Genomic DNA, 24,148 nt, shown 5'->3' with positions numbered 1-24,148 from the left:
AGATGGTTATGTAAGATAATAAAAACTCATTAAGTGATAACACTTAAAATCTGTACACTGTTTCTGAACTATACCTCACAGCAATATCAACAAAAAAGTATTAAACTTAGTGACTTTGACAAAAAAATTTTTTTAAATGACACAAAAAACATGAAATATAGAAGAAAAAAAGTCAATACCCTGGACTTCAACAAAATTAAAAAAAAAAAAAAAACTTTTGCTGTTCAAAAGACACCTAGGTGCCCATCAACAGATGAATGGATAAACTATGGTACATACACACAATGGAATACTACACAACAATAAAAAACAGTGATGAATCTGCAAAACATCTCACCACATGGATGAATCTGGAGGGCATTATGCTGAGTGAAATGAGTAAATCACAGAAGGACAAATATTGTATGAGATCACTATTATAAAAACTGATGAAGAGGTTTACATACAAAAAGAAACAATCTTTGGCAGTTACAAGGGAGAGGAGGGGTGGGAGGGAAAAACACTAAATAGACAACAGATTAGTGATAACTTTGGTGAAGGGTAAGACAGTACACAATACTGGGGAAGAAAGCACAACTTGTCCAAGGCAAGGTCATGGAAGGGTCATGGAAGCTCCATAAACACATCCAAACTCCCTGAGGGACTGAATTACCAGGCTGAGGGCTGTGGGGACCATGGTCTCAGGAACATCTAGTTCAATTGGCATAACACAGTTTATAAAGAAAATGTTCGACATTCTACTTTGGTCAGTAAATCTTAAAAGCTTGTGAGTGGCCATCTAAGATATCCCACTGGTCCCACCCCATCTGGAGCAAGAGAGAATAAAGAAAACCAAAGGCACAAGGGAAAGATTTAGTCCAAAGGACTAATGGACCACAACTACCACAGCCTCCACTAGACTGAGTCCAGCACAACTAGATGGTACCCAGCTACCACGACGGTCTGCTCTGACGGGGAGCGCAGTAGAGGGTCTCAGACAGAGCTAGAGAAAAATGCAGAACAAAATTCTAAATCACAAAAAAAAAAAAAAAACGGACCAGACTTACTGGTGTGGCAGAGACTAGAGAAATCCTGAGAGTATGGCCCCAGACACGCTTTTAGCCCAGTAATAAAGTAACTCCTGAGGTTCACCCTTCATCCAAAGATTAGAGAGACCCATAAAATAAAACGAGACTAAATGGGCACACCAGCACAGGGTCAAGGACAAGAAGGCAAGAGGGGGCAGGAAAGCTGGTAATGGGGAACCCAAGGTTGCGAAGGGGAGAGTGTTGACATGTCGTGGGGTTGGTAACCACTGTCACAAAACAATATGTGTATTGTTTAATGAGAAACCACTTTGCTCTATAAACCATCTAAGGTACAAAAAAAAAAAAAAATGAAAAGACAAGCCACAAACTGGGAGAAAATATTTGCAAAACATACAACTGACAAAGAACTTATATCTAGAATATATAAAGAACTCATACAACTGCATAATTAGAAGACAAACAATCCAATAAAAGATGGACAGGAAGAAAGGCCTGGTGATCTACTTCCAAAAATTAGTGACTAAAAACCCTATGGATCAGCATGTTTCACCCCAACCAATCATGAAGACGGTGCAGGACCAGGTAGCGTTTCAGTCAGTTGTGCGTGGGGTCACCCTGAGTCAGAGCTGACCAGACAGCAGTTGACAACCACAGCAACACGAGGGGCCTGGGGGCAGAGGCACAGACTATCTCTATAGTACACACAAGAACCAGATGACAGTGCCTGTCTCTGGGAAAGACAGCCTTGTAACTAAGTTCCTGGGATGAGGAGGACTAATTTCACTGTATATCCTCTTGCACCTTTTGAATTCTTTTACACTGTGTATGTTGTTACCTATTTATAAAGAATACATTCATTAATTTTAAAATCAAGCAAAAGAACATATTCAAATAAAAAAAAGATAGGCAAAAAATATAGACCCTTCAAATAAGCACAAAAGAAGATGCACATCATTAGACGTTAAAGAAATGCAAATTAATTAAAACTATGATGAGATTCTAATGTACGTGTGCTACATTGGTTAAAATTACAACAACTGAAAAAGAAAGACAGGCCATATTAAGTTTTGGGAAGGACTCTTACATTCTGCTAAGAGGAATGTAAAATGGTACAACCACATTAGAAAACAGTCTGACAATTTCTTAAAAGTTAAATACACACCTACCATATGACCCAGACATTCTACTCCTAGGTATTTACCTGAGAGAAATGAAAGCAAGTCTACACAAAGACCTGTACACACATGTTCATAGCAGCTTTATCTGTAACAGTGCGAAGCTAGAAACTACCAAAATGTGCCTGGATAAACAAACTGTGATATATTCATACAATAGAATACTACTTAGCAATAAAAAGGAATGAACTATTGATACATGTAACACACATGAATTTCAAAATAATTATGCTTAGTAAAAGACGCTAGACCAAAAAAAAAAAAAAAAGTATATGCTGTATGACTCCATTTATATAAAGTTCTAAAAAATTCAAACTACACTGACAGAAACCAGATCATTGGTTCTCTGAGGACAGCGGGACAACAGTGAGAAGGGATAGGAAGAGGAAGAGAGAGAATTACAAAGGGGCATAAGTAAACTTCTGGGGCTGATGGATATGTTTATTATATTGTACTGATGGTTCCATGGTGTATCTAAATGCCTAAATTAACCAAATTGTACACTTTAAATATGTGCACTTTTTTCTATGTGAATTATACCTCAATAAAGCTGTTGAAAATTATTAGAGGAAAACCTGTCTTCTATGAATGTCTGGTGCTCTGGTGGTGCTGTTGTCAAGCACTTGGCTGTTAGCCAAAAGGTTGGTGGTTTGAACCCACGAGCCACTCTGAAGAATAAAGATGTGACAGTCTGCTTCTGTGAAGATTTCAGCCTTGGAAACCCTATGGGGCAGTTCTACCCTGTCCTACAGGATGGCAATGAGTCAGAATCGATTTGATGGCAATAGGTTTGTTTTTTAGGTTTGGTATGAATGTATACGTGTATATATATATATATATACTAAATATCAATAACCTAAAAGCACTACATTTTTTATCTGGCAATTGCCAAATAAAAATGTATAAAAGAAATGTTACACTTTTAAAATTTTAATCATGTTAAGTGTTATGGGGGTGGGGGAAGTGGTATGGATCATAAAGAATGCCCATCATACAAAAAACATATCTATAACACTGACCAATCCCAAGAAGAATTTTATGACATGTCTCAAACCAGCCCTCCACGTCAAAGCCCGAGCCATGATTCTCTTGTTGTTTTTAATTGCCGTTGAGTCAATTCCAACTCCACAGAACTGCCCCCTAGGGTATTAATGCTGTGACCCTTTGGAAGCAGATCACCAGGCCTATCTTCCAAGATGCCTCTGGGTATGTATGAACTGCCAACCTTTTGGCTAGCAGTCGAGCACTTCACCTTTTGAGTAACCTAGGGACTCCAGCCTAAGTCTAGGAAGTATGTAAAATCCTTTGTACTGCTTCTGCAACATGCATGAGCATGCTATAAACAGAATATACTTTAAATACATTCCCCAGTGGCTACTACCTGCACTTACACCCTCAATCACATTCCCTTCCACTTTAACTAGGGCCTTATTTCATTTTTTATCACCGTTGACCTTATGCATTTAATCCTGTCCTCTGCATCCTTCATCTCATTCTAAAATCAGATTAAATACCCTCAACCCTGATACCCTCAATTTTTCCCCAACTTCTCTCCTCCCCTTAGCTGCCATATACTTCAGAGTCTCCTCGTACAGCTTCCACTTCCAAACCTTCATTACCGCCCCGAAAAAAGAAAAGAAAAGCCCATTGCCCTTGAATTGATTCCGACTTACAGCAACCGTATAGAACAGAGTAGAACTCCCTTATAGGGTCTCCAAGGCTGCGATGTTTAAGGAAAAAGACTGCCACGTCCTTCTCCCGTGGAGCTGCTGGTGGGTTCAAACCAGCTGACCTTTTGGTTAGCAGCTAAGCGCTTAATCACTGCACCACCAAGGCTCCTTCCACCACCACCCAGAGACGACTCCTTACTCACTATTAAAGAACTAAGCCTCTTTGGATCACCAAAGGGGGTGGGTTTATTAATTCAAAGAACCTGAATTAATGTATTTGATGCCTCCCTCCTTCTTTTCAAGAAGATATGTCATCAATTTTAAATAAACCAAGAAAAAAAGAGGTCTATGTGAATATCAATACGTCTGAAAAAAGAGATACAGGGCTGGTATATTATTTTTCAATTGTATGACAAATTACCACAAATGTAGTGACTAAAAACAACACAGATTAATTATGTCACAAAAGCCAGCATGGCATGGCCGGATTCTCTGCTCAGGGTCTCACTGGGCTAATATCAAGGTTATCAGCCAGGGTTGTAGTCCTCTTACAAGTTTGCCAGTTGTTGACAAATTCATTTCCTTCTTGCTTCAAGATAGCAACGTGCATCAAGTCCCTCTCACGCTTCAAACTTCTCTGACTTCCACTTCTACACCAGATAGACAAAGCTCTCTGCTTTCAAGAGCTCATATGCTTAGACTCGGTCTACTGGATCATCTTCCTACCTTGAGTTCAACTGTACCACATAACATAACCTGATCATGGGAATGATATCTCATCATAATCATAGGTTCTGGGGATTAGATGTGAAATCTTGATGGCGCCGTTTTTAGAACTCTACCATGGTTGTAAAAATCAATTAAAAACACCTTTCTTACCTATTAATAATGAACCATGCAACAGTAAGCATTCCTGCGAGCCATGTTCCACTCATAAGCCAACTCGTAACAAATAAAGCAGTCACATATATTCCTTGCAATCCAAAAACAATGCCAATGTAGAAATACACCGGTTCAATAATCTCCTAGATAGGAAGGAAAACAGAGAGGCAGAGTTAATAGGATGACATTAAATAGTTGGAGGAATGATACATATGTGAGAAAATAAATATTAAGGTCAAAAGAAAAACACATACGTTGCCACCAGTTGCTTGATATAAAACGCTAGCAATAAGTTCTGGATATAGAGACATTTGCTGCACTGCGTTTATGGTCTTCAGAGATACAGTTCTGTTATTGTGTGTCAGCTCATAAACACCTAAAGATAAAAAATTCTTCTTCAGATTATTTATTATGCTTTTATAATAATTAAATATTTCATTCAGAAGTCATTAAATATTTTAATTATCATCAAGAAAGATCCCAAAATATAATACACTATCTCATTATCCTATTTTTGTATTAAGTATGATAAAGAGCAATATCTACATTCTGAGACAAATCTCCATATTCAAAGGCTCCAATCTAGAAAGAATGTTTTATTTCAGGAAAATACTGTTTTTAAGGAAACTCTGGTGGCATAGCGGTTAAGTCAGCAGTTCAAATCTACCAGATGCTCCTTGGAAACTCTACGGGGCAGTTCCCCTCTGTCCTATAGGGTTACTATGAGTCGGAATCAACTCGACAGTAATGGGTTTGGTTTTTTTTTTTTTGGTTCACTGTTACTAAAAATACAAAATTGATTATTATACCTCTTTCAAATGAAGGCGCCTTTAACATATCTTTATAATAGGAGTAATAAATGGCACTGTCACCCTGAAAGGTGATTTCCCGTTCAAGCTCCTAAAAGAAAAAATGAAATGGTTATTTAAATATCAGCATACTAAATTTTAGGTGCAGTCTTCCTTCTTTAATCAATAGCTATATAAACTTTTCAATAATCTGGCAAATATTTTAATGAAACACCTAAGGTTTAAAACGGATTGCAACACGTAATTACCCGTTAGACACAAGGAAAATGTAGAAATAAAACCAAAAGAAATGCCCTAAAGATAGCCAGAATATTAAGGCAGGAGATAAAGAATGATGGTTGAGATGTCAGAAGTCCATCAGAAAAAGACAAGTTTAAGAAAGTGTTATGTCTACTTTTCCACTTTCCCATGTATCCAGAACAGCAAGCCCTTTGTTACTGTTCAAGTACTTAAACAGTGCTCTTCAAATGAATTTCCAGAAATATAAGCAAGTCTTAAAATTCCTAGAATTAGGCTATAAAGAACCAAGAATACAGAAGTCAAAGACATTAGGAAGCCTTGTACATTTTCGTGCTGAATCTATAATCTTTTAAAATCAAACTTGATTTGTTTTCATGCATAATATTTATCAACTAATACAAGAACAAAAGATATTAGTTATAGCAGTTTACCCAAAGACTGATCAACAAAACTACCTAATATTTAAGTAGATACTACCTAAAAATAGAGTTCTTGAGCTAAAAAAGGCTTGGGAAACGCTGGATTAAACAAAGCTAAAGGGGTTTCTTTATTGCAAGACTTTTAAAGAGTTTCAATATTTATTACGCACTGTGAATCTCCAAGATTTTCCCCAGACCAATGTGACCAAGGAACACTTTCCCCCCTATTTAGAGGTTATTAATCTAAAAAGATAAAGTTCTTAAAATTATTTTTAATAAAAACAGATTTGCTTCTAAGGTTTCAAAGAGTTAAAAACTCTTAAACAGAGCTGTTCAATTTTAACGTGTATATAAAACATCTAGAGACCTTTTTAAAATGTAGATTTTAATTCTGAAGTGGGGTCTTCAGAATTCTAAAAGAACTTCTAGGTGATAGTGATGCCGCTGACCCATACACAATGCTTTTTGAAAAACAAGTTTTTTGATGAATGCCTTCTATATTTTCAAACCTTGGGGTGTTCTCAAAGCTGCCTATACAACAGAATTGCCTGGAAATATTTTTTATAATACTGATCAACCACTACCCCCTCAACCCCCACCTAAGAATCTGTGAGGGAGATAATTTTTTTGAAAACTCCCCAGATGATTCTACTGTACATCCAGCATTGAGAACTACTGCTACTTACTCTGCATAATGTCTTCAAGGAAACAGCATATGCTACAGTGGTAGCTCTTGTCAAATCCATAAGGGTGCAGTCAGTAATTATACTGTTAATTATCTTGGTGGTGTTAGGTAAATCAGTTCTGACAGACTACTTGCTCAAATATAAAAAACAAAACAAAAAAACTAGTTTGGGCTCAAAATTTTTAAAAAGCCTCTAACATCAAAAAAGAGCTCTGGCGGCACAGTGGTTAATGTGCTCGGCTGCGAACTGAAATGTCGGCAGTTTCAACCCACCAGCCACTCCTCGGGAGAAAGACGCGGCAGTCTGCTTCTGTAGATTACCATATTTTTACACAAAAAACACGCGCCTTCTATGTTTGCCAACCACTCCTTCCCCCTATGAGGTATTTTCGGAAGTACCTCTATACGAATTTTTTTTTTGCATGTTTCTGTGAAAAAAAAAAAAATTAGCATAGTGCACTTAAGAAAATACTTCACTTACAAAAACACCTCACAAAGGGAGGAGCAAGGGGTTGGCAAACAAACAGAGACTGTGCATATTACTTGCGTAAAAATACAGTAAAATCTTGGAAAACCTTATGGGGCAGTTCTACTCTGTCTTATAGGGTCACGACGGGAATGGGTTTGGTTTCTTTGTTTTTATGAAGTCCAGTGGTAACATTCTGAAGTTTGCCCATTCACATTACAGACATATCTGATTGGGAAGTTACGCCTGAAAATAACCTTATTCAAAGACCAAATTATGAAATCATGAACATGAGTATAGTCACTAAAGAACACACGTGATTTACAACCAGGCATTAAAAATACTATTATGAGACAACAGTTTAATAAGTACTAGGTTAAATCTGTTAATTGTTTTCAACCTCCACAAAAATTCTAATCATGTAATCTAAAAATTAAAATATTTTAATGCTGAAATTTTCATAGGTTGTTTCTGAATGTGATATGCCAAAACTACTGAAAAGCTAACTGAACGACTCTGTGACATTTCACTATCATCAAAATTCCCTGATAAATGAACTGCATGAAGGAATGCATCCTCATAGCTTCTATTCTCTGGCCTTGAAATACATTCTATTAAGTATTTCAAGGGTGATACTGTGACTGGGTTCTCAAAAAAGCTTCTAGCACATTTTGTTTCTAATGGTCCTAAATAAGACAGCACTTGTCATACTTGCTTACACATATATTTTGGCTCCCTGGAAAACAGATTAGCCAAATTACTATTAAATACTAAAACAACTTCATATGCTCAAAATTCTTTCTTCTTACCTGCCTGTTGGAAAACCAGAATTTTCGTTCATGGTATGCTGATAAATAGAGCGCGTACATCATACCACTAGTAACTGCTGCAAGACAGCCAATGAAAAACTTTGCAAAGCGCTGAAACAATACATCTGTAAAAGCATATTAAAAGTAATCACAAATTAGTATGTACCCTCAATATGCTGGAAAATGGCACTGTACTCTGTGGTTTTTCTCCCAAAAACCCAGAACCCTGGTCTAATCGCATAAAAAACATCAAGCCAATCCCAATAGAGGAGCATCCTACAATAAACCTGACCAGCACTCCTCAAAATTGCCAAGGTCATCAAAAACAAGGAAAGTCTAAGAAATTGTCACAGCCAAGAGGAGCCTAAGGAGACATGACAACTAAATGTAATGTGCTGTCCTGGATGGGATCCTTGAACAGAAAAAGGACTGTAGGTAAAAACTAAAGAAATCTGAACAAAGTGTAGACTTTAGTTAATGTTTCAATATATTGGTTCATTAGCGGTAACAAATGTACCATGCTAATGTAAACAGCTAAAAATAGGAAATCTATGTATGTATGTACAGGTCATGGGGTATGATATGGGAATTCTCGGTATTATCTGCTCAATTTTTCTATAAATCCAAAACTGCTTTAAAAATTAATGTCTATTGCAAGACACAAGGGAAATATTGGCCCAAGAGACAGAAAGGGCCACATAAACCAGAGGCTCTATCAGCCTGAGACCAGAAGAACTAGATGGTGCCTAGCTACCATCAATGACCACCCTGACAAGGAACACTACAGAGTCCCTGACAGAGCAGGAGAAAAGCGGGGTGCAGAACTTAAATTCTAGTAAAAAGACCAGACTTGATGGTCTGACTGAGACTGCAGGGACCCCAGAAGACATGGCCCCCAGCCTCTGTTAGTCCAGAACTGAAACCATTCCTGAAGCCAACTCTTCAGACAAAGATTAGACTGGACTATAAGACATAAAATAATACTCATGAAGAGAGTGCTTCTTAGCCCAAACAGATACATGAGACTAAATGGGCAGCTCCTGTCCTGGGGTGAGATGAGAAGGCAAAAAAGGGACAGGAGCTGGTTGAATGGACATGGGAAATCTGGGGTGGAAAGGAGGAGTATGCTGTCACATTACAGGGAGAACAACTAGGGTCACATAACAACGTACGTATAAATTTTTGTATGAGAAACTAACTTGAACTGCAAACTTTCACTTAAAGCACAATTTTAAAAAAGGTGGGTAGGAATTAATGCCTATTGCAAATGCGTTGAGTTTATTCGTGGTTACGACGGACTGAGAGTAGAAGGGAATTGGGAGCTACTGCTGTCTGAAGTGCTGGAAACATCTGGAAATGGACAGTGGTGATGGTAGCCCAACACAGTAAATGTAATTAATGTCACTGAATAGTACACTCAAAAATGGTTAAAAAGGCAAACTTTTTGTTGCATTTATCTTACCACAGTAATTTTTTTCTTTTTAAATTTAGAACCTGGTAGTGTAGTGGTTAAGTGCTACAGCTGCTAACCAAAAGGTTGGCAGTTTGAATCCACCCGGCGCTCCTTGGAAACTCTGTGGGGCAGTTCTACTCTGTCCTATAGGGTCGCTATGAGTCGGAATCGACTCAATGGGAAAGGGTTTTTTAAAATTAGTCTAAAAAAAAATTAGTCTACTAAACAAAAAAAGTAATCAAAAGGACTAGACTACCCAGTATCTGGGGAAAAAAATACAGGTTCATTCAGAATTACTATTGATATTTTTTGCTTTTTATCAAGGAATTATTTTCCTTATTGAGGAAAAATTTACATACTATAAACTACACTAAATTGTATTACTTACAGTGTATAATTCAATGAGTTTTGATGAATCTATTTTTAAAGGCTCACATACAACTGCTATATAAAACCACTGCCATCGAGTAGAACGGAAACCCTGGTGGCTTAGTGGTTAAGAGTTACAGCTGCTAACCAAAAGGTTGGCAGTTCAAATCCACCAGGTGCTCCCTGGAAACCCTATGGAACAGTTCTATACTCCTTCCTACAGGTTCACTATGAGTTGGAATCGACTCATTGGCCACGGGCTTATCAAGTAGAACTGCCCCATAGGAATTCCAAAGCTGAAATCTTTAGGGAAGCAGACTGCCACACCTTTTTCCTGCAGAGCGGCTGGTGGGTTCACACTCCTGACCTTTTGGCTAGCAGCCAAGCACGTTAACAACTGCACCATCAGGGCTCCTAACTGCTACATACATACTAAGAAAAGAAAAACTCTTGTCAGCTTTTTATTTAATACCAGTCAGTTCAGTGTACAAATAATTATACCCACAATTCTTTTCCAGATTGATTACGTGTATTTGGAGCTTATCAAGTTTTTGTCAGACCACAACTTTAGTCTCTTTTTACCCTAAGCCCTCTAACTGAAAAAATTTACTAGGACAGTGTATGACAGTTGTGCCCTTATTTGGTCATTCCCCCAAGTTTCATCTTAATCAGCCTTTGCTACTCAAAGTATCTCTCAATTATATCTTTTACTGGTTGAAAAACCCTCAAGTTCCAGATTTCTTAATTATCTCTTTTCCTCTTCATTCCTGCTTGCAAAAAGGCCAATTCTATTCTAAACTCATCTCTTTCCTGTAGTCAAATGCAGCTAATAATAATCAAGCGACTTTAGTAATACTATTTTGCAATCTCATCACTTAAAATGATCAAACATTAGTGTTGTGTTTTAGATTTCTTATTTTTGGTGATGGGAAAAGTGGCACCGAATGTGGATATAGTGAGTACAGCACAACCAAAGCAAATGATGTCACAAGAAAAAAGAATGCTGGTACTAAACAATCTGAAATATATAAGTTTACAACAATTCCAACAAAGACCAAAAGACAAGTGTTAAGACCACATATGGATGGGTCTAGGCATAAAGCTATATGGGTTGGTGCAGGTATATACATACGTGGGGACTATGTACATGTAAATATAGATATGTGTGTACAGGCACATATGGTCATTGAAGACACAACTACAGATACTCCTCAGACATAACCGAACATCTTCCAAGACTGGTGTTCTAGATTTGAAGGCTCTACTTGTCAGGAGCAAAAAAGTAAGAAGGTGAGCAAAAAAGTAAGAAGGTAACCAAAATCTCAGGGAAGAAACAAATTTACAGGGCTGATAGCCTACTAGAGCCATGGCCTCATCGACCAGAAGAACTAGACGGTGCCCGGCTACCACCACTGACCATTCTGACCAGGGTCACAATAGATGGTCCCAATAGAATGGGAGAAAAATATAGAACAAAACTCAAGTTCTTAAAAAATGCCAGGCTAACTGGACCAGTTGAAGGCCACAGCACTCCCTGAGACTATTGCCCTGAGATACTTTTTAAACTCTTGAACTGGAACTATCCCAAGATCACCTCTTAGCAAAATAGCAGAGTGGCACACAAAATAAGAGACACTACGCAAAGAACAGTGCTTTACTAAAAAATTATCTGTATGAGACCAAAAGGTCCACATTTACTTTTAAGCAAAGATCAAAACGTAAGGGGGCAGAGAAACTAGAGTGTTACAAATGGAGTAACCAACCAGGAGACAAAGAGAATGTTGACACAATGTGAAAAATGTAACTAATGTCACTGGACAAGTTATGTGGAAATTGTCAAATGGAAACCTAACTTGCTGTGTAATCTTTCACCAAAAACAAAATAAAATATTATTTTTAAAAAATTAGAGTACTGTTTGATAAGAAACTAGTTTGTTATGTAAACCTTCACCTAAAGTACAATAAAAAATTTTTAAAAGTTAGTATCACTGTGTTGTTGTACATATTCTCAACAACAAAAAATTTTTTTAATGTGTTAAAATTCCAACTATTCAGAGGAAACTTTTACTAAATTTTTTTGTTATTGCATAACACAGATCTCCATTTTCCAGCTTCCAAAAACAGTTTTCTTGCTGCCAGGTCCTGAAGTAGATCTGTAGATGACCCACTGCCTACATCTTATTTGAACAAGAAATAAACCACTGGACTTTGAGACCATTTATTCCAAAACAAAAGTATCTAATACTGAAAACGGTATCAGGAGTAGGATGTTAATAAGACAACACCATATTTATTTTAAAACTAACATCTGCAGCATTAGACAGGTGGTAGGCATTGAGGCAAAAACCAAATCAAAGGCATAGCTACCACACACTTTTTTAAAACCCTTGAATGGATTAAGGTGGCCCCAGGAAATTCTTTCAGTTAGACAAAATGGCTTAGCAAAAAGAAATTAACAGTGTACTTAAAAAAAAAAAAAAAAACTCGTTGCCATCAGGTCAATTCTGACCCATAGCAGCCCTATATGACAAAGTACAACTTCCCCATAGGGTTTCCAAGCCCATAATCTATAGGATCATTATGATTTGCAATCAATTTGACAGCAGTGGGTTTGGTTTTTTTTCTCTGGTTTAATCTTTACCAAAGCAGACTGCATGAGCGGCTGGTGGGTTCTAACTGCTGACCTTTTGGTGAGCAGTCAAGCACTTAACCACTGCACCAGCAGGGCTTGTTCTGATAAGTTTAAGAGTATCTTAATTAAGTATGAGAACGATATCTGTAAAAGAATTGTAGGTACGATTACTGGCAGAGGGAGCTGATTAGAATCATATAGATAAAAAGGTAATGTTTTTGAGAGCACTGTATTGCCAAGAGTAGTTGGCCTAGATTAAGAGGGATTAGAGTTATTTGGGAGCCCCGCTAACCAAAAGGTCGGCAGTTCGAATCCACCATCCTCTGCCTATGGGGCAGTTCCACTCCTACAAGGTCACCATAAGTTGGAATAGTCTCAACAGCAATAGGTTTTGTTTGTTTTTTATAGTTGTTTAAGCTAGAAAACAACTTTTGGGCCCTGCACTTTCTTTCAACTTTACAAGAAGCAATCTAAGAAAGTCATTCAGCCTCCAAGGATGGCATATTCTCCAAAATATTCTTCAGACATAGGTAAGGAGGGTAATGGAAAAGGAAGGACCTCCAGAAAGTGGAGCCAAGGATCATGGAGAAGTGGAAAGCTACGCCCAAGGAGCACAATTGGAGCCTAATCAAGAAACATCCTCTATTTTAGTTGTTGTTGTTGTTAGGTGCTGTCAAGTCACCTCTGACTCATAGCGACCCTATGTACAACAGGACAAAACACTGCCCAGTCCTGCACCATCCTCACAATCATTATGCTTGAGCCCACTGTGGTAACCACTGTGTCAATCCATCTCATTGCATGTCTTCCTCTTTCTCACTGACCTCTACTTTACCAACCATGATGTCCTTCTCCAGGGACTGATTTCTCCTGATAACATAGTGTCACCACCCTTGCTTCTAAGGAGTATTCTGGCTGTACTTCTTCCAAGACAGATTTGTTCCATCTTTTGGCTGTCTATGTTATATTCAATATTCTTCACCAACACCACAATTCAAAGGCGTCAATTCTTCTTCAGTCTTCCTTATTCATCGTCCAGCTTTTGCACGCATATGAAGTGAATGAAAGCACTATGGCTTGGATCAGGTGCACCTTAGTCTTCAAGGTGACATCTTTTCAACACTTTAAAGAGGTCTTTTGCAGCATATTTGCCCAATACAATAGGTCGTTTGATCTCTTGACTGCGGCTTTCATGGGTGTTGATTGACGATCCAAGTAAAACGAAATCCTAACAGCTTCAATCTTTCCTCTGTTTATCATGATATTGCTTATTGGTTCAGTTGTGAGGATTTTTGTTTTCTTTATGTTAAGGTGTAATCCCTACTAAAAGCTGTGGTCCTTGATCTTCAACAGTAAGCGCTTCAAGTCCTCTTCACTTTCAGCGAGCAAGGTTGTGTCATCATTTTAGGGTAAGGAGGTCTCATATTTAGCTGGCAGGATTTCAGAATTGTTATGGTCCAAAGGCTGATGTGTGTCTGCCATTCTTCCTCTTTCTGAACGGAAACATTTATATTGTCATCTTGTCCCTGTCCAACAATGTATATCGAGAGAGGGGGCATGTGCAAAAAGAGTTAACACAGCAGGTATGAAACCGTTATCCTTAAGAAGGCCTGCCTGCAAAGCTGGCCTTTGGCTGATGTCTGGGAACTTGGATTTCAGGAGGATTGCCACCATTCTCTAACCGGTAAGGGTGGCTTCCTGTGCCTAAACTGTTTGTAAAAATCCATTGCCACTGAGTTGAATCCCACTGTGGTTTATGCCAAACACCTGCTTTCCTTCTGGGAGTCTGGTATTTGGGTATGTGATTGGCAGATGGTACCTACATGACCAACTTCCAATAAAAACCCTGGGCAGAGTCTCTAATGAGTTTCCTGGGTAGACGAAACTTCACACATGTTGTCAAAGTTTGACGCTAGAGGAATTAAGCATGTCCTGTATGACTTCAGTGGGAGAGGATTCTTGGAAGTTTGTACATGATTCCTTCTAGTCTTTGCCCCAAGAGCCTTTTCTCTTTGCTGATTTTGCTTTGTATTCTTCCACTGTAATAAATCATAGCTTTAGGTATGACTATATACTAAATCCTGAGTCCTCCCAGTGAATGACCAAACCTGCAGGTAGTCTTGGGGACCCTGATATTATGTAACTTGTCTTTTTAGGTTACAGTCTCTGGATAAAAAGGGATCATATCTAGACCTGATATAGATTACAAGGCCTTAGGCCTCAAGACTGATGCCATGACTGGATGAGACTCACGCCATGACTGGATAGGACTACGTGATTCCTTGGGGTGGAGGAGGTTGTGAGTATATTTTGTCTGAGGGTAAATATTTATAACCAAAGGACAGAGTGTGTTAGACTGTATTATCGCGCCCAACTATTTTCTCCTCTATAGCAACCCTACAGGACAAAGTTGAACTTCCCCATAGGGTTTCCAAGACCATAATCTAAAAGGATTGTACATCCCTGCCCACAGCCATGTGACTTGCAATGCTACCCTGCAGTCAGGTATGCTTCTCCATCCCACTGTCAGGCTTAGTTACATGACTTGCTTGGACCAATAGAATGTGAGTACAGTACGCAGGTGCAGCAGAAAATCAAGAGGCACTATGTTGACTCTACCAGCGCTCCTGCTCATTTCCTCTGCCACAAGAAAAACATGTCCCAAATAGAGGCTGTTCTTTCAGCCTGGATTCTACAATGCCAGAACACATTAAGCCATAGCCACTGACCTGTAGCCACAAATGTAACATTCATCGAAAATAAATACTTATTGTAAGCCAGTGAAATTTGGGAGTTGTTCTACAGCAAAACCTAGTGGAATGTGACTGATACCACCACATACTTTATTACTCTTAATTACAAAATATGCTTCTACATTTAAAATATTAATATAAGATATCCTATCTAGCATAACTATCTTTGTAGTAGCATTAAAACACCAAATCTATCTAACTTACGTTTTGGAGCTCTTTCAGGAATTGGAGTGTCTTTGATGTTCTCTTCTTTGGCAGATTCCTTATTTTCTGAAGACTTTGGTTTTTTCCTTTGGTGCAGTGCTATAGTTGGCCCTTAAAATATTTGAAACAGTTATTGCAACATGTGCATCAAACTATTCTAATCTATATCCTCAGCTGATTAGCTTTTTTTTTATACTTAAGCAAAAGTCGTACTGAGACTTCTTAGTACCAAAGATAGCCTTTATTTTCATAACTATATTAACACACATACACCCCCGCTCTGGGAAGTCCTACTGATAAACCAAGGAGCTCTTGAGGTAATGCTGTTTTCAACGTAAGTATAGTAAATGCTTTTCCATAATAACTGGGCAACAAAATGTCATTTAATAAGTTAGCTTATTATTCTAGCTAACCTGACACAATCATATGCATCATTCATGGACTACCAATTTTTTCTTAACTCAAAGTATTAAATACATTTTTTTATAATCCTGAAATTTCCACAGTTTCACAGTGCTGAGGTATCATTATCACTGTATGGTCTTACACAAATAGCTGCTAGAAAATAGGCTTAGAGAAATTTTTCAATATATCACTATCTGCCCTTTCTATCTTCAATTAAAAAATGTAATGCAGAAGGTACCTCCAAACCAGTAAACTAAATTCCAAATTAGACAGGAATTTACTATATACAATTTAACTAGTTTTCCCTCCTAGAATTTGTTATCATGTGGGGTAGACTATAACTATAGTGTAGGTACAGGGTGTCCCTGTCAAGTTTATAACGTGGTACAAGAATGAATCTCCTCCTTACAGAAAGGAAGTTTTCTCTTTTTTTAATGACTTTAGGCTATGAAATATAAACCTAAAAAGAACAAAGAGACAAATGAATCAGCTACTGCTGCTGCTGATGAGATACGCTTTTCTAGTTTTACTGTAGAAAATGAGTAAAATAAATGTATTTAAACAGCTTCATAGCAAATTCATGTTTGCTAAAATATCTTTGTAAACACTGGCAAAGTGAGAAAAAAATGCTATATATTTAGTGGATTCCATCTGACTAATTTTTACCTATTTCTGTACTACCATTTATTTTGTAGTCATGTTAGTGAGGCCAGTGGATACATTAAAAAATAATACTATTATTGGAAAAGCCATATCTCAAATTTTGAGTATTTTTACACACAAATTTGGATCAATTAATAAATATTACTATATTCCTTCCTTAGGATGCCCTTTTAATTTTCCCCTGCCCTGGGTTAAGGCAAAAGTTAGAAGGGGTCAACAAGAATGAATATTTATATAAAGCCCAATAAGGTCTGCAAATACAAGTTATTATTTTTAACTTTATTAAAAAAGAATACAAGGGAAAATACTACTATAAAAAATTTCCTTAGTAGTTATGCTTGCATGATTAAATACATTAACAGTATTAATTTTTTTTAATTGAGTTGAATAATTTCAGAAACCAAGTTAAATCTATTAAGGTAATTAAGTATGTGACCAATGGGCTATGTCCCTTCCATTAGACAGAATCTAAAAACACATATTTAGGATAAAGATAAATTGGAAAGCAATAGATATAAAGTGTCCTTTACAAAAAGCTACTTTTTTTTTTTTTTTTTTAAATATTTCTTTATAAAATGAATCACTTTACAGGAACTTTAAAATGTTCTCTGTGTAAACAAAGGGGTTTTATTTATAAGAGTACAACTTACACTAGAAATTCTGCATAGATTCCCAAATAATGTATTAAATATATACATCTTAAGTAATTTCACAAGAATCTGTATTAGCAGTGATTCAAGACCATACAAATAAGTAATTTATACTACTACTACAAAAAATTCAAAAAACTCATTCCCATCAAGTAGATTCTGACTCATAACTGACTGCCTCCCGGGGTTTCCAAGGCTGTAAATCTTCACAGAAGCAGCCTGCCACACCTTTCTCCTGTGATCTGTACTACTAAAAAAAATATTCCCTTAATTCTAAGCGCTATACATTTTAAGATACTATTTTTTTAATAATTTTTATTCTGCTTTAAGTGGAAGTTTACAAATCAAGTCAGTCTCTCACACAAAAACCCATATACACCTTGCAACACACTCCCAATTACTCTCCCCCTAATTAGACAGCCCACTCCCTCCCTCCACTCTCTCTTTCCATGTCCATTTCTCCAGCTTCTAACTCCCTCCACCCTCTCATCTCCCCTCCAGGCAGGAGATGCCAACAGAGTCTCAAGTGTCCACCTGATCCAAGAAGCTCACTCCTCACCAGCATCCCTCTCCAACCCATTGTCCAGTCCAATCCATGTCTGAAGAGTTGGCTTTGGGAATGGTTCCTGTCCTGGGCCAACGGAAGGTCTGGGGGCCATGACCACCGGGGTCCTTCTGGTCTCAGTCAGACCATTAAGTCTGGTCTTTTTATGAGAATTTGGGGTCTGCATCCCACTGCTCTCCTGCTCCCTCAGGGGTTCTCTGCTGTGTTCCCTGTCAGTTAAGATACTATTTTAATAGCAGTATTTCAAGGAGGAAAAAACACTATCATATGAAACACACACGCTGATTTCTAGACATGTCAATTTTAGCGGTATTAAAAGTTGAGGGCAAAAAGTACAGTATTTGTTTTAGCCAATCTCTTCAACCTCGTCCCTAAAACTAGTTTTTTGCCTGTCATCAAGAAACTGACTGGATGAAAAATTTCACCTCACTTCCCTTATACTGATCTAGTAACTTCAACACTGAAAGACAAAGCCAGGCATCTCTAAGCAAAAACGCAGCAAAGGCCAAAGCAACTGGACAAACTAGATTATTAGGTCTGATAGGAATGCACTGGTATGGAATTCAAACTTCCTTTTCAATCACGTATGATTTCGGCATTGCAAAGGAAAAAACCAAACCACACTAGCTGCCCTCCAGTTGATTCCAACTCATGGTGACCTACACGTGTCACAGCAGAACCGTGCTCCTTAGGGTTTCAGTGGCTGATTTCTCAGAAGTAGATTGCCAGGCCTTTCTAAAGAGGTGCCTCTGGGTAAGCTCAAACCACCAACCTTTGGGTCAGCAGCTGAGCACTTAACCATTTATACCACCCAGGGACTCCTTTGCAAAGAAAATGTCCAACTAAATGACAATGACAACATATCCACACAAATAACCTGTTATTTTCAGTTTCTAGTCCAGTGATCTTCATATGAAATAACAGGACCACAAATAGGCTTGCAAATGTCATCAGACTATACACAGCAATTTCCAAGTGAAATGGTATTATTGTTCTGCTCAAGGTTGTCACTTCTCTCTTTGCTCTAACACTTCTTTCAGGAAACACAAATATGAATATCTTTATCCTCTATCGTAACAAATAAGACATTTTTTGGAAGATCAAATTCCCAAAGAGTATTTACTTAGAGAAACACTGGGACAATGGAGATGATGCAAGTGAATGAAAAGCAACACCTAGATACAAGTAAAATATACAGTATTTAAAACACAAATAATTTAAGTGATACTCTATAGACTATTTGGAAACTCTGGTGGCATAGTGGTTAAAAGCTCGGGTGCTAACCAAAAGGTCAGCAGTTTGAATCCACCAGGTGCTCCTTAGAAACCCTATGAGGCAGTTCTGCTCTGTCCTACAGGGGTCACTATGAGTCAAAATCCACGCAACAGCAACAGGTTTGGTTTTTTTGGGGGGGGGGATATAGACTACTTAGTCTAATTTTAATACAGTAAATACATGATAATATATAGAGTGCCTAATAAATGTAAAGCACTTGGAATAATGCCTGCACATAGACATAGACACACTTGCTATAAATACTATCATTACTTGCATTATTGTAACAAACAAGAATTGAATTATTCATTGTTGACAATTATATTCCAGCATCTAACACAGCAGACAGCCAAACACTTAATGAATTTAAAAATCTGCTGAATGAAACTATATTTTAATAAAACTGCAATCCATTAATTGTTCCACACAAGATGTACTTAATTGTCTCTTAAATGCCTATAATTCTACAACCAAAAGTCAGTTTTCATTTTATAACACATAAATAGATCTTACACAGTTTTTTTTAATTGGTTCCACATCCATATCTAACTAGGTGTAACTATAGCTTCTTAAAGCTGTTTTTCGTTTTGCAGGATGTATAACAAATATTTTAGTACTGCATTTTTTTTTTCATGCTTTAACTTACGCATGAAAGTGCTCATGGAAACATACAAGCTAGCTAGCTAACCGCATAAATTTGCAATTAGTCAGACAAAGAAAAAAATATCAAGAAATGTTTTAAATAACACACTGCAACCCCAGATAAAATCAAGGAAACAAATGAAATTATATTCTTCCTTACTACCAAGGACGGAGAGCTTTGACTGTGAAGCTGCTCTTAGAATATCTTAAATTTAGATCAGCTTCAGCATTCTGAAACCAAGAGAGACAAACATGAAACAAGAGTGAACACAGAGACAGCACAGCAAGTCACAGAGCTGTAAACTATTCTTGCACTCAACTTTAAAAAAAACTTTCTCCTGAATTCTTGAAACTTCCTCCTTCCGCTCCTGGTTCAATGATGCCTAAATCTAAACTAGATGAACTTACTATCATAACCACCACTTCACTCAAAAAGGTAAAAAGTCATGTTTCCCACCTGAATGCAAAATCTAACGCTCAGTCCAGTTACCATGTACACCTGCTCCGGAAACTAACAGTATTATGAAGTTATTATGCCGTCAGTATTGCCTATACTATCACTAGCTATACCACTAGTTCCCTTCCCACTCATTTTTCTCTCATAACTATCATTTTTTTAATCAAACAAACCATGTTTATTGAGTACTTAAATTTACATAAAGCTAAAAACAGTCCATTCTTTAATGAAAATAAAAACAAAAGCAGGCAGAACATATATTTTCATTATACAAAAATAATAAGCTAGAAGTACATACACCACCTTCCTCTTCCTTTTTTACTAATTAACAGCATATTTGGTAATCCCTGTGCATTCTGTTTTCCCCAACTCCTGAATCCACTCCTTCCCTTCTACTTCCACTGTTGTTATTGTTAGTGGCTGTAAAGTCAGTCCCCAACTCATGGCAACCCCATGCACAAAGCAAGAAAATGCTGCCCAGTCCTGCACCACCCCTGTGATAAATTGCAAATCAGCCCCATTACCCTTATCTTAATCAGCACATCATAATCTTTCACTTGTATTGCTGTGGAATCTCCTAACTAGACCTGGTGTCTCTTCCCTACAGTCCTTCTTTCACAAAGCTTCCAGATGTCTCTTTGTAAAGCTATTACCGTATCAATCATATATCACTTCTCTGCTCAAAAACGTCTCAAAGCCCTTCGCCTAGCCTTTTAATGACTCTACTGTTGTTGTCTGCTGTGGAGTTGATCCAACTCATAGTGACCTGGTAAGTCACTAAGTGACCTGGTAAGTTCTACAACTGTCTCATAAGATTGTCTAGGCTGTAAATCCTTGCGGGAGTCATAACTATCATTTTTCTACGAATAAATATTGCTGAATGGATTTCCCTAGTATTGGCCACGAGGGGGCACGGAAAGCTTTCCTCGATCCACCCACTTTACCCCCAAAAGCCTTCCCAGCATCCTCATCCTCCCTAACTACTTACATCCATCCGTGCTTTGCCATTTTTCCCTTACCCTGAACTACAGCTTCTCTGATTTCTGCTCGCTCATCCCCTTCCAATTCACTTTACCACGTTTACTCCAAACACCTGCCCTTGGGGTGCGTTTCCTCTCACCTTGTGACTTTGGATTTGTCAGTCTCCACATAGCTTTAAAGGGCGCACTTAGAATGAGGGCCATTTGGTTCAACGATTGTCACATTTCGCACACGCTCTCGGTACCTTTGATAAGCTCTCTCACCTGCAGCTTCTGAATCAATCTAGGTCCCCCAGCCCATTAATTATCTGCCCCTGAGCCTCCCTCTCAAGCACTCCAGCACAGCTTTCTCTCAGGCTACCGGAATCCCAACTTGAAGTTCCACCTTTGCTTCCCACTTCGGCCGACAAACTTCGGGCCACTCACTCCGCGCCCTCGGAGTCTCTCGGCAAACCTCTCCCCTCGCACGCATCCACCTGCCGCCGCCCCGCTCTCTCCCGTCCTCCCCGCGCGGCTGCGGCCACCGGCCGACCGCAGCCCGGGCCTCCGGGCCCCTCGCGCCCCTCGCGCCCCTGCTCCTCTTCCCCGGGACCACGGGCGGCAGTCGGCACGCTGGACCCCGGCGCCGTCACCTTCTTCCTCCGCCATCGTCTCCGCGGAGGCCCGGGCGCCCCTCCAGCTGCCGTGCGGCCCGGTGCCTCCCTGCCTCCGCATCGCCGACCCCTCGGCCGCCCCCTAGACCCGCTCCCGGCCGCCGCGCCCCCACTTCCTGACCCGCCCCCCTCCGGTGTCGCCGCCAACCGCGTCCTGCCGCGCGGCTCGGGAACCAGAGTGCCGGGAGCGGGGAGTGGCCGGAGCGTTTCGCTGGGGCGCCTGGGCCTGCGCGGACCGGAAGGAGACCTAACGCCTGTGGCACCGCCCACGCCTGTCGCTCTCAGCCAGCTCCTCCCCGGGAAAGCAACTCCCGCTGCGACTCTCCGTCTCCGTCTTTCCTTCCAAAGAGGTGAAAGCCCGCGACTTAGGTGATTGGGCTCATGGAATCAGAGAATATCATAGCTAGACCTTCCAGATCCAGCCCCCACCCCCCGCCTCATTTTACAAGGAGGAAACTGAAGTCCGGCGAGGTGTAAGCCTCAAAGTTAGTAAGAGCTAGAACTGGAACCCAGTACTCTGAATTTCTTCAGTGCCTGCGTTCTTAGGGTGATTTCAGAGCGCTGCAAAACGTTCTGGATTGGCGCATCTGCTTTAGTAGGTCACTTGACCATCGCTGGAAAGGAGCTTATGCTAGGACCTTAACATTTTTAGCCACCAAAACTGATTAAACAAATTCATTTACATTTCATAATACCATGAAAAAAATAATAATACTAAGGTCGTTTGGGAAGGGGTTGCCTTTTAGATATTCCATAGCAGTGAAACATGGTTAAAATTGTCATGCTGTTTATGCCGTCACTTTTATTATATATGGCGTTGTTCCACAAACTTCAGGACCCTTTCCCTAACAGTACTCAGAAGTAAATTTAGGAGCTGACACAGCACCCATTTCAGGGATGTAAACTTAGGAAGTGGATTTTAAAGACGGAGAAAAAGCCCAAGAAGGACTGAAATCATGGGGTAATTGTGGATATCCCATTCTTAGCAGGTAGATCTCTTAATACCATCTTTATCAAGCAAGGCTATTTGGAGAGAAGCTATCGGTTTTCAATTCCATGCAAAAACAATTCCAAGAACTCTTTTTATATCTCTAAAACCAAACCCAGTGCCGTCGAGTCAATTCTGACTCATAGCAATCCTATAGGATTGAGTAGAACTGCCCCCATAGAGTTTCCAAGGAGCGCCTGGTGGGTTCCAACTGCCGACCCTTTGGTTAGCAGCCAACACTTAACCACTATGCCACCAGAGTTTCCTTTATATTTGTAGTAGCCTGAAATGTAAGTACTTTCTTTCCCCTTCAAACAACGCTGGACAGCACAGGAGTTATAAACATAGTCCAAGATACCAGTGGACCATAAAAGGACTGAGGTCAAAGCAAAGAGAGAACAGAATTCATAGACCTTGAAACCATAGGATATGGCAGGTCCTCTGGACATGGGCAGCAGATACCAGATGAGCTGCACTGGGAGAGGCACACATCAAGGGAGACTAATACAGTGGCTACGGAGGGCTGCTGATTTTCCAAGTCTAGGCTCTTAAAGTGATGTCCATTTCTGTAGTTTCTTCAGGATCACCTCAAGAGATGGTCCTTCAACTGATGGACTTAATTGTAAATTTGAGTGCTCTATAATTTTTTTTATACAATAGTTGGAAACCCTGGCGGTGTAGTGGTTAAGTGCTACGGCTGCTAACCAAAAGGTCAGCAGTTCAAATCCACCAGGCACTCCTTGGAAACTCTACAGGGCAGTTCTACCCTGTCCTATAGGTCGCTACGAGTCAGAATCGACTCGAAGGCAACGGGTATTTTTTTTTATACAATAGTTAACACTCCTGGCGGCCCAGTGGTTAAAATCCTTGGCGTTAACCAAAACATCAGTAGTTCGAACCCACCAGCCACTTACTGGGAAAAAGATGCGGCAGTCTGCTTCTGTCAAGATTTGTTGTTGTTAGGTGCTGTTGACTTGGTTCCGACTCATAGCGACCCTGTGAACAACAGGATGAAACACTGCCTGGTCCTGTGTCATCCTCACAATCATTGCTATGTTTGAGCCCATTTTTGCAGCTACTATCAATCCAGCTCTTTGAGAGTCTTTCTGTTTTTTGCTGACCCTCTACCTGACCAAGCATGATGTCCTTTTCCAGGGACTGGTCCCTCCTGATAACATGTCCAAAGTACATGAGACAAAGGATCGTCATCCTTGCTTCTAAGGAGCGTTCTGGATGTACTTCTTCCAAGACATATTTGTTAGTTCTTCTGGCAGTA

The 24,148-nt window shown here is 39.3% G+C and overlaps 1 protein-coding gene across 8 annotated transcripts in view; it reads right to left on the bottom strand.

Moving 5' to 3' along the window:
• Positions 1-21,975, bottom strand: part of DPY19L4 (dpy-19 like 4) — a 60,331-nt gene extending 38,356 nt beyond the window's left edge. For 2 of the 8 annotated variants that reach the window (XM_064267912.1, XM_064267910.1), the window contains exons 1-6: positions 17,872-21,365; positions 15,595-15,705; positions 8,184-8,308; positions 5,565-5,655; positions 5,010-5,131; positions 4,753-4,898 (exon numbers count right to left, since the gene is read on the bottom strand). In XM_064267912.1, the coding sequence (XP_064123982.1) occupies positions 4,753-4,898; positions 5,010-5,131; positions 5,565-5,655; positions 8,184-8,308; positions 15,595-15,705; positions 17,872-18,043 (767 nt within the window). In that variant the 5' untranslated portion in view covers positions 18,044-21,365. The other 6 variants (XM_064267907.1, XM_064267908.1, XM_064267909.1 and 3 more) reach the window with 6 other exon arrangements.
• Positions 21,976-24,148: the final 2,173 nt, after the last annotated feature.

The sequence above is a fragment of the Loxodonta africana genome, chromosome 14 (genome assembly GCF_030014295.1).
Source record: "Loxodonta africana isolate mLoxAfr1 chromosome 14, mLoxAfr1.hap2, whole genome shotgun sequence".
Taxonomy (NCBI): Eukaryota; Metazoa; Chordata; class Mammalia; order Proboscidea; family Elephantidae; genus Loxodonta; species Loxodonta africana.
The sequence above is the reverse complement of the archived record's forward strand: the minus strand, read 5'-3'. Positions and strand labels throughout refer to the sequence as shown.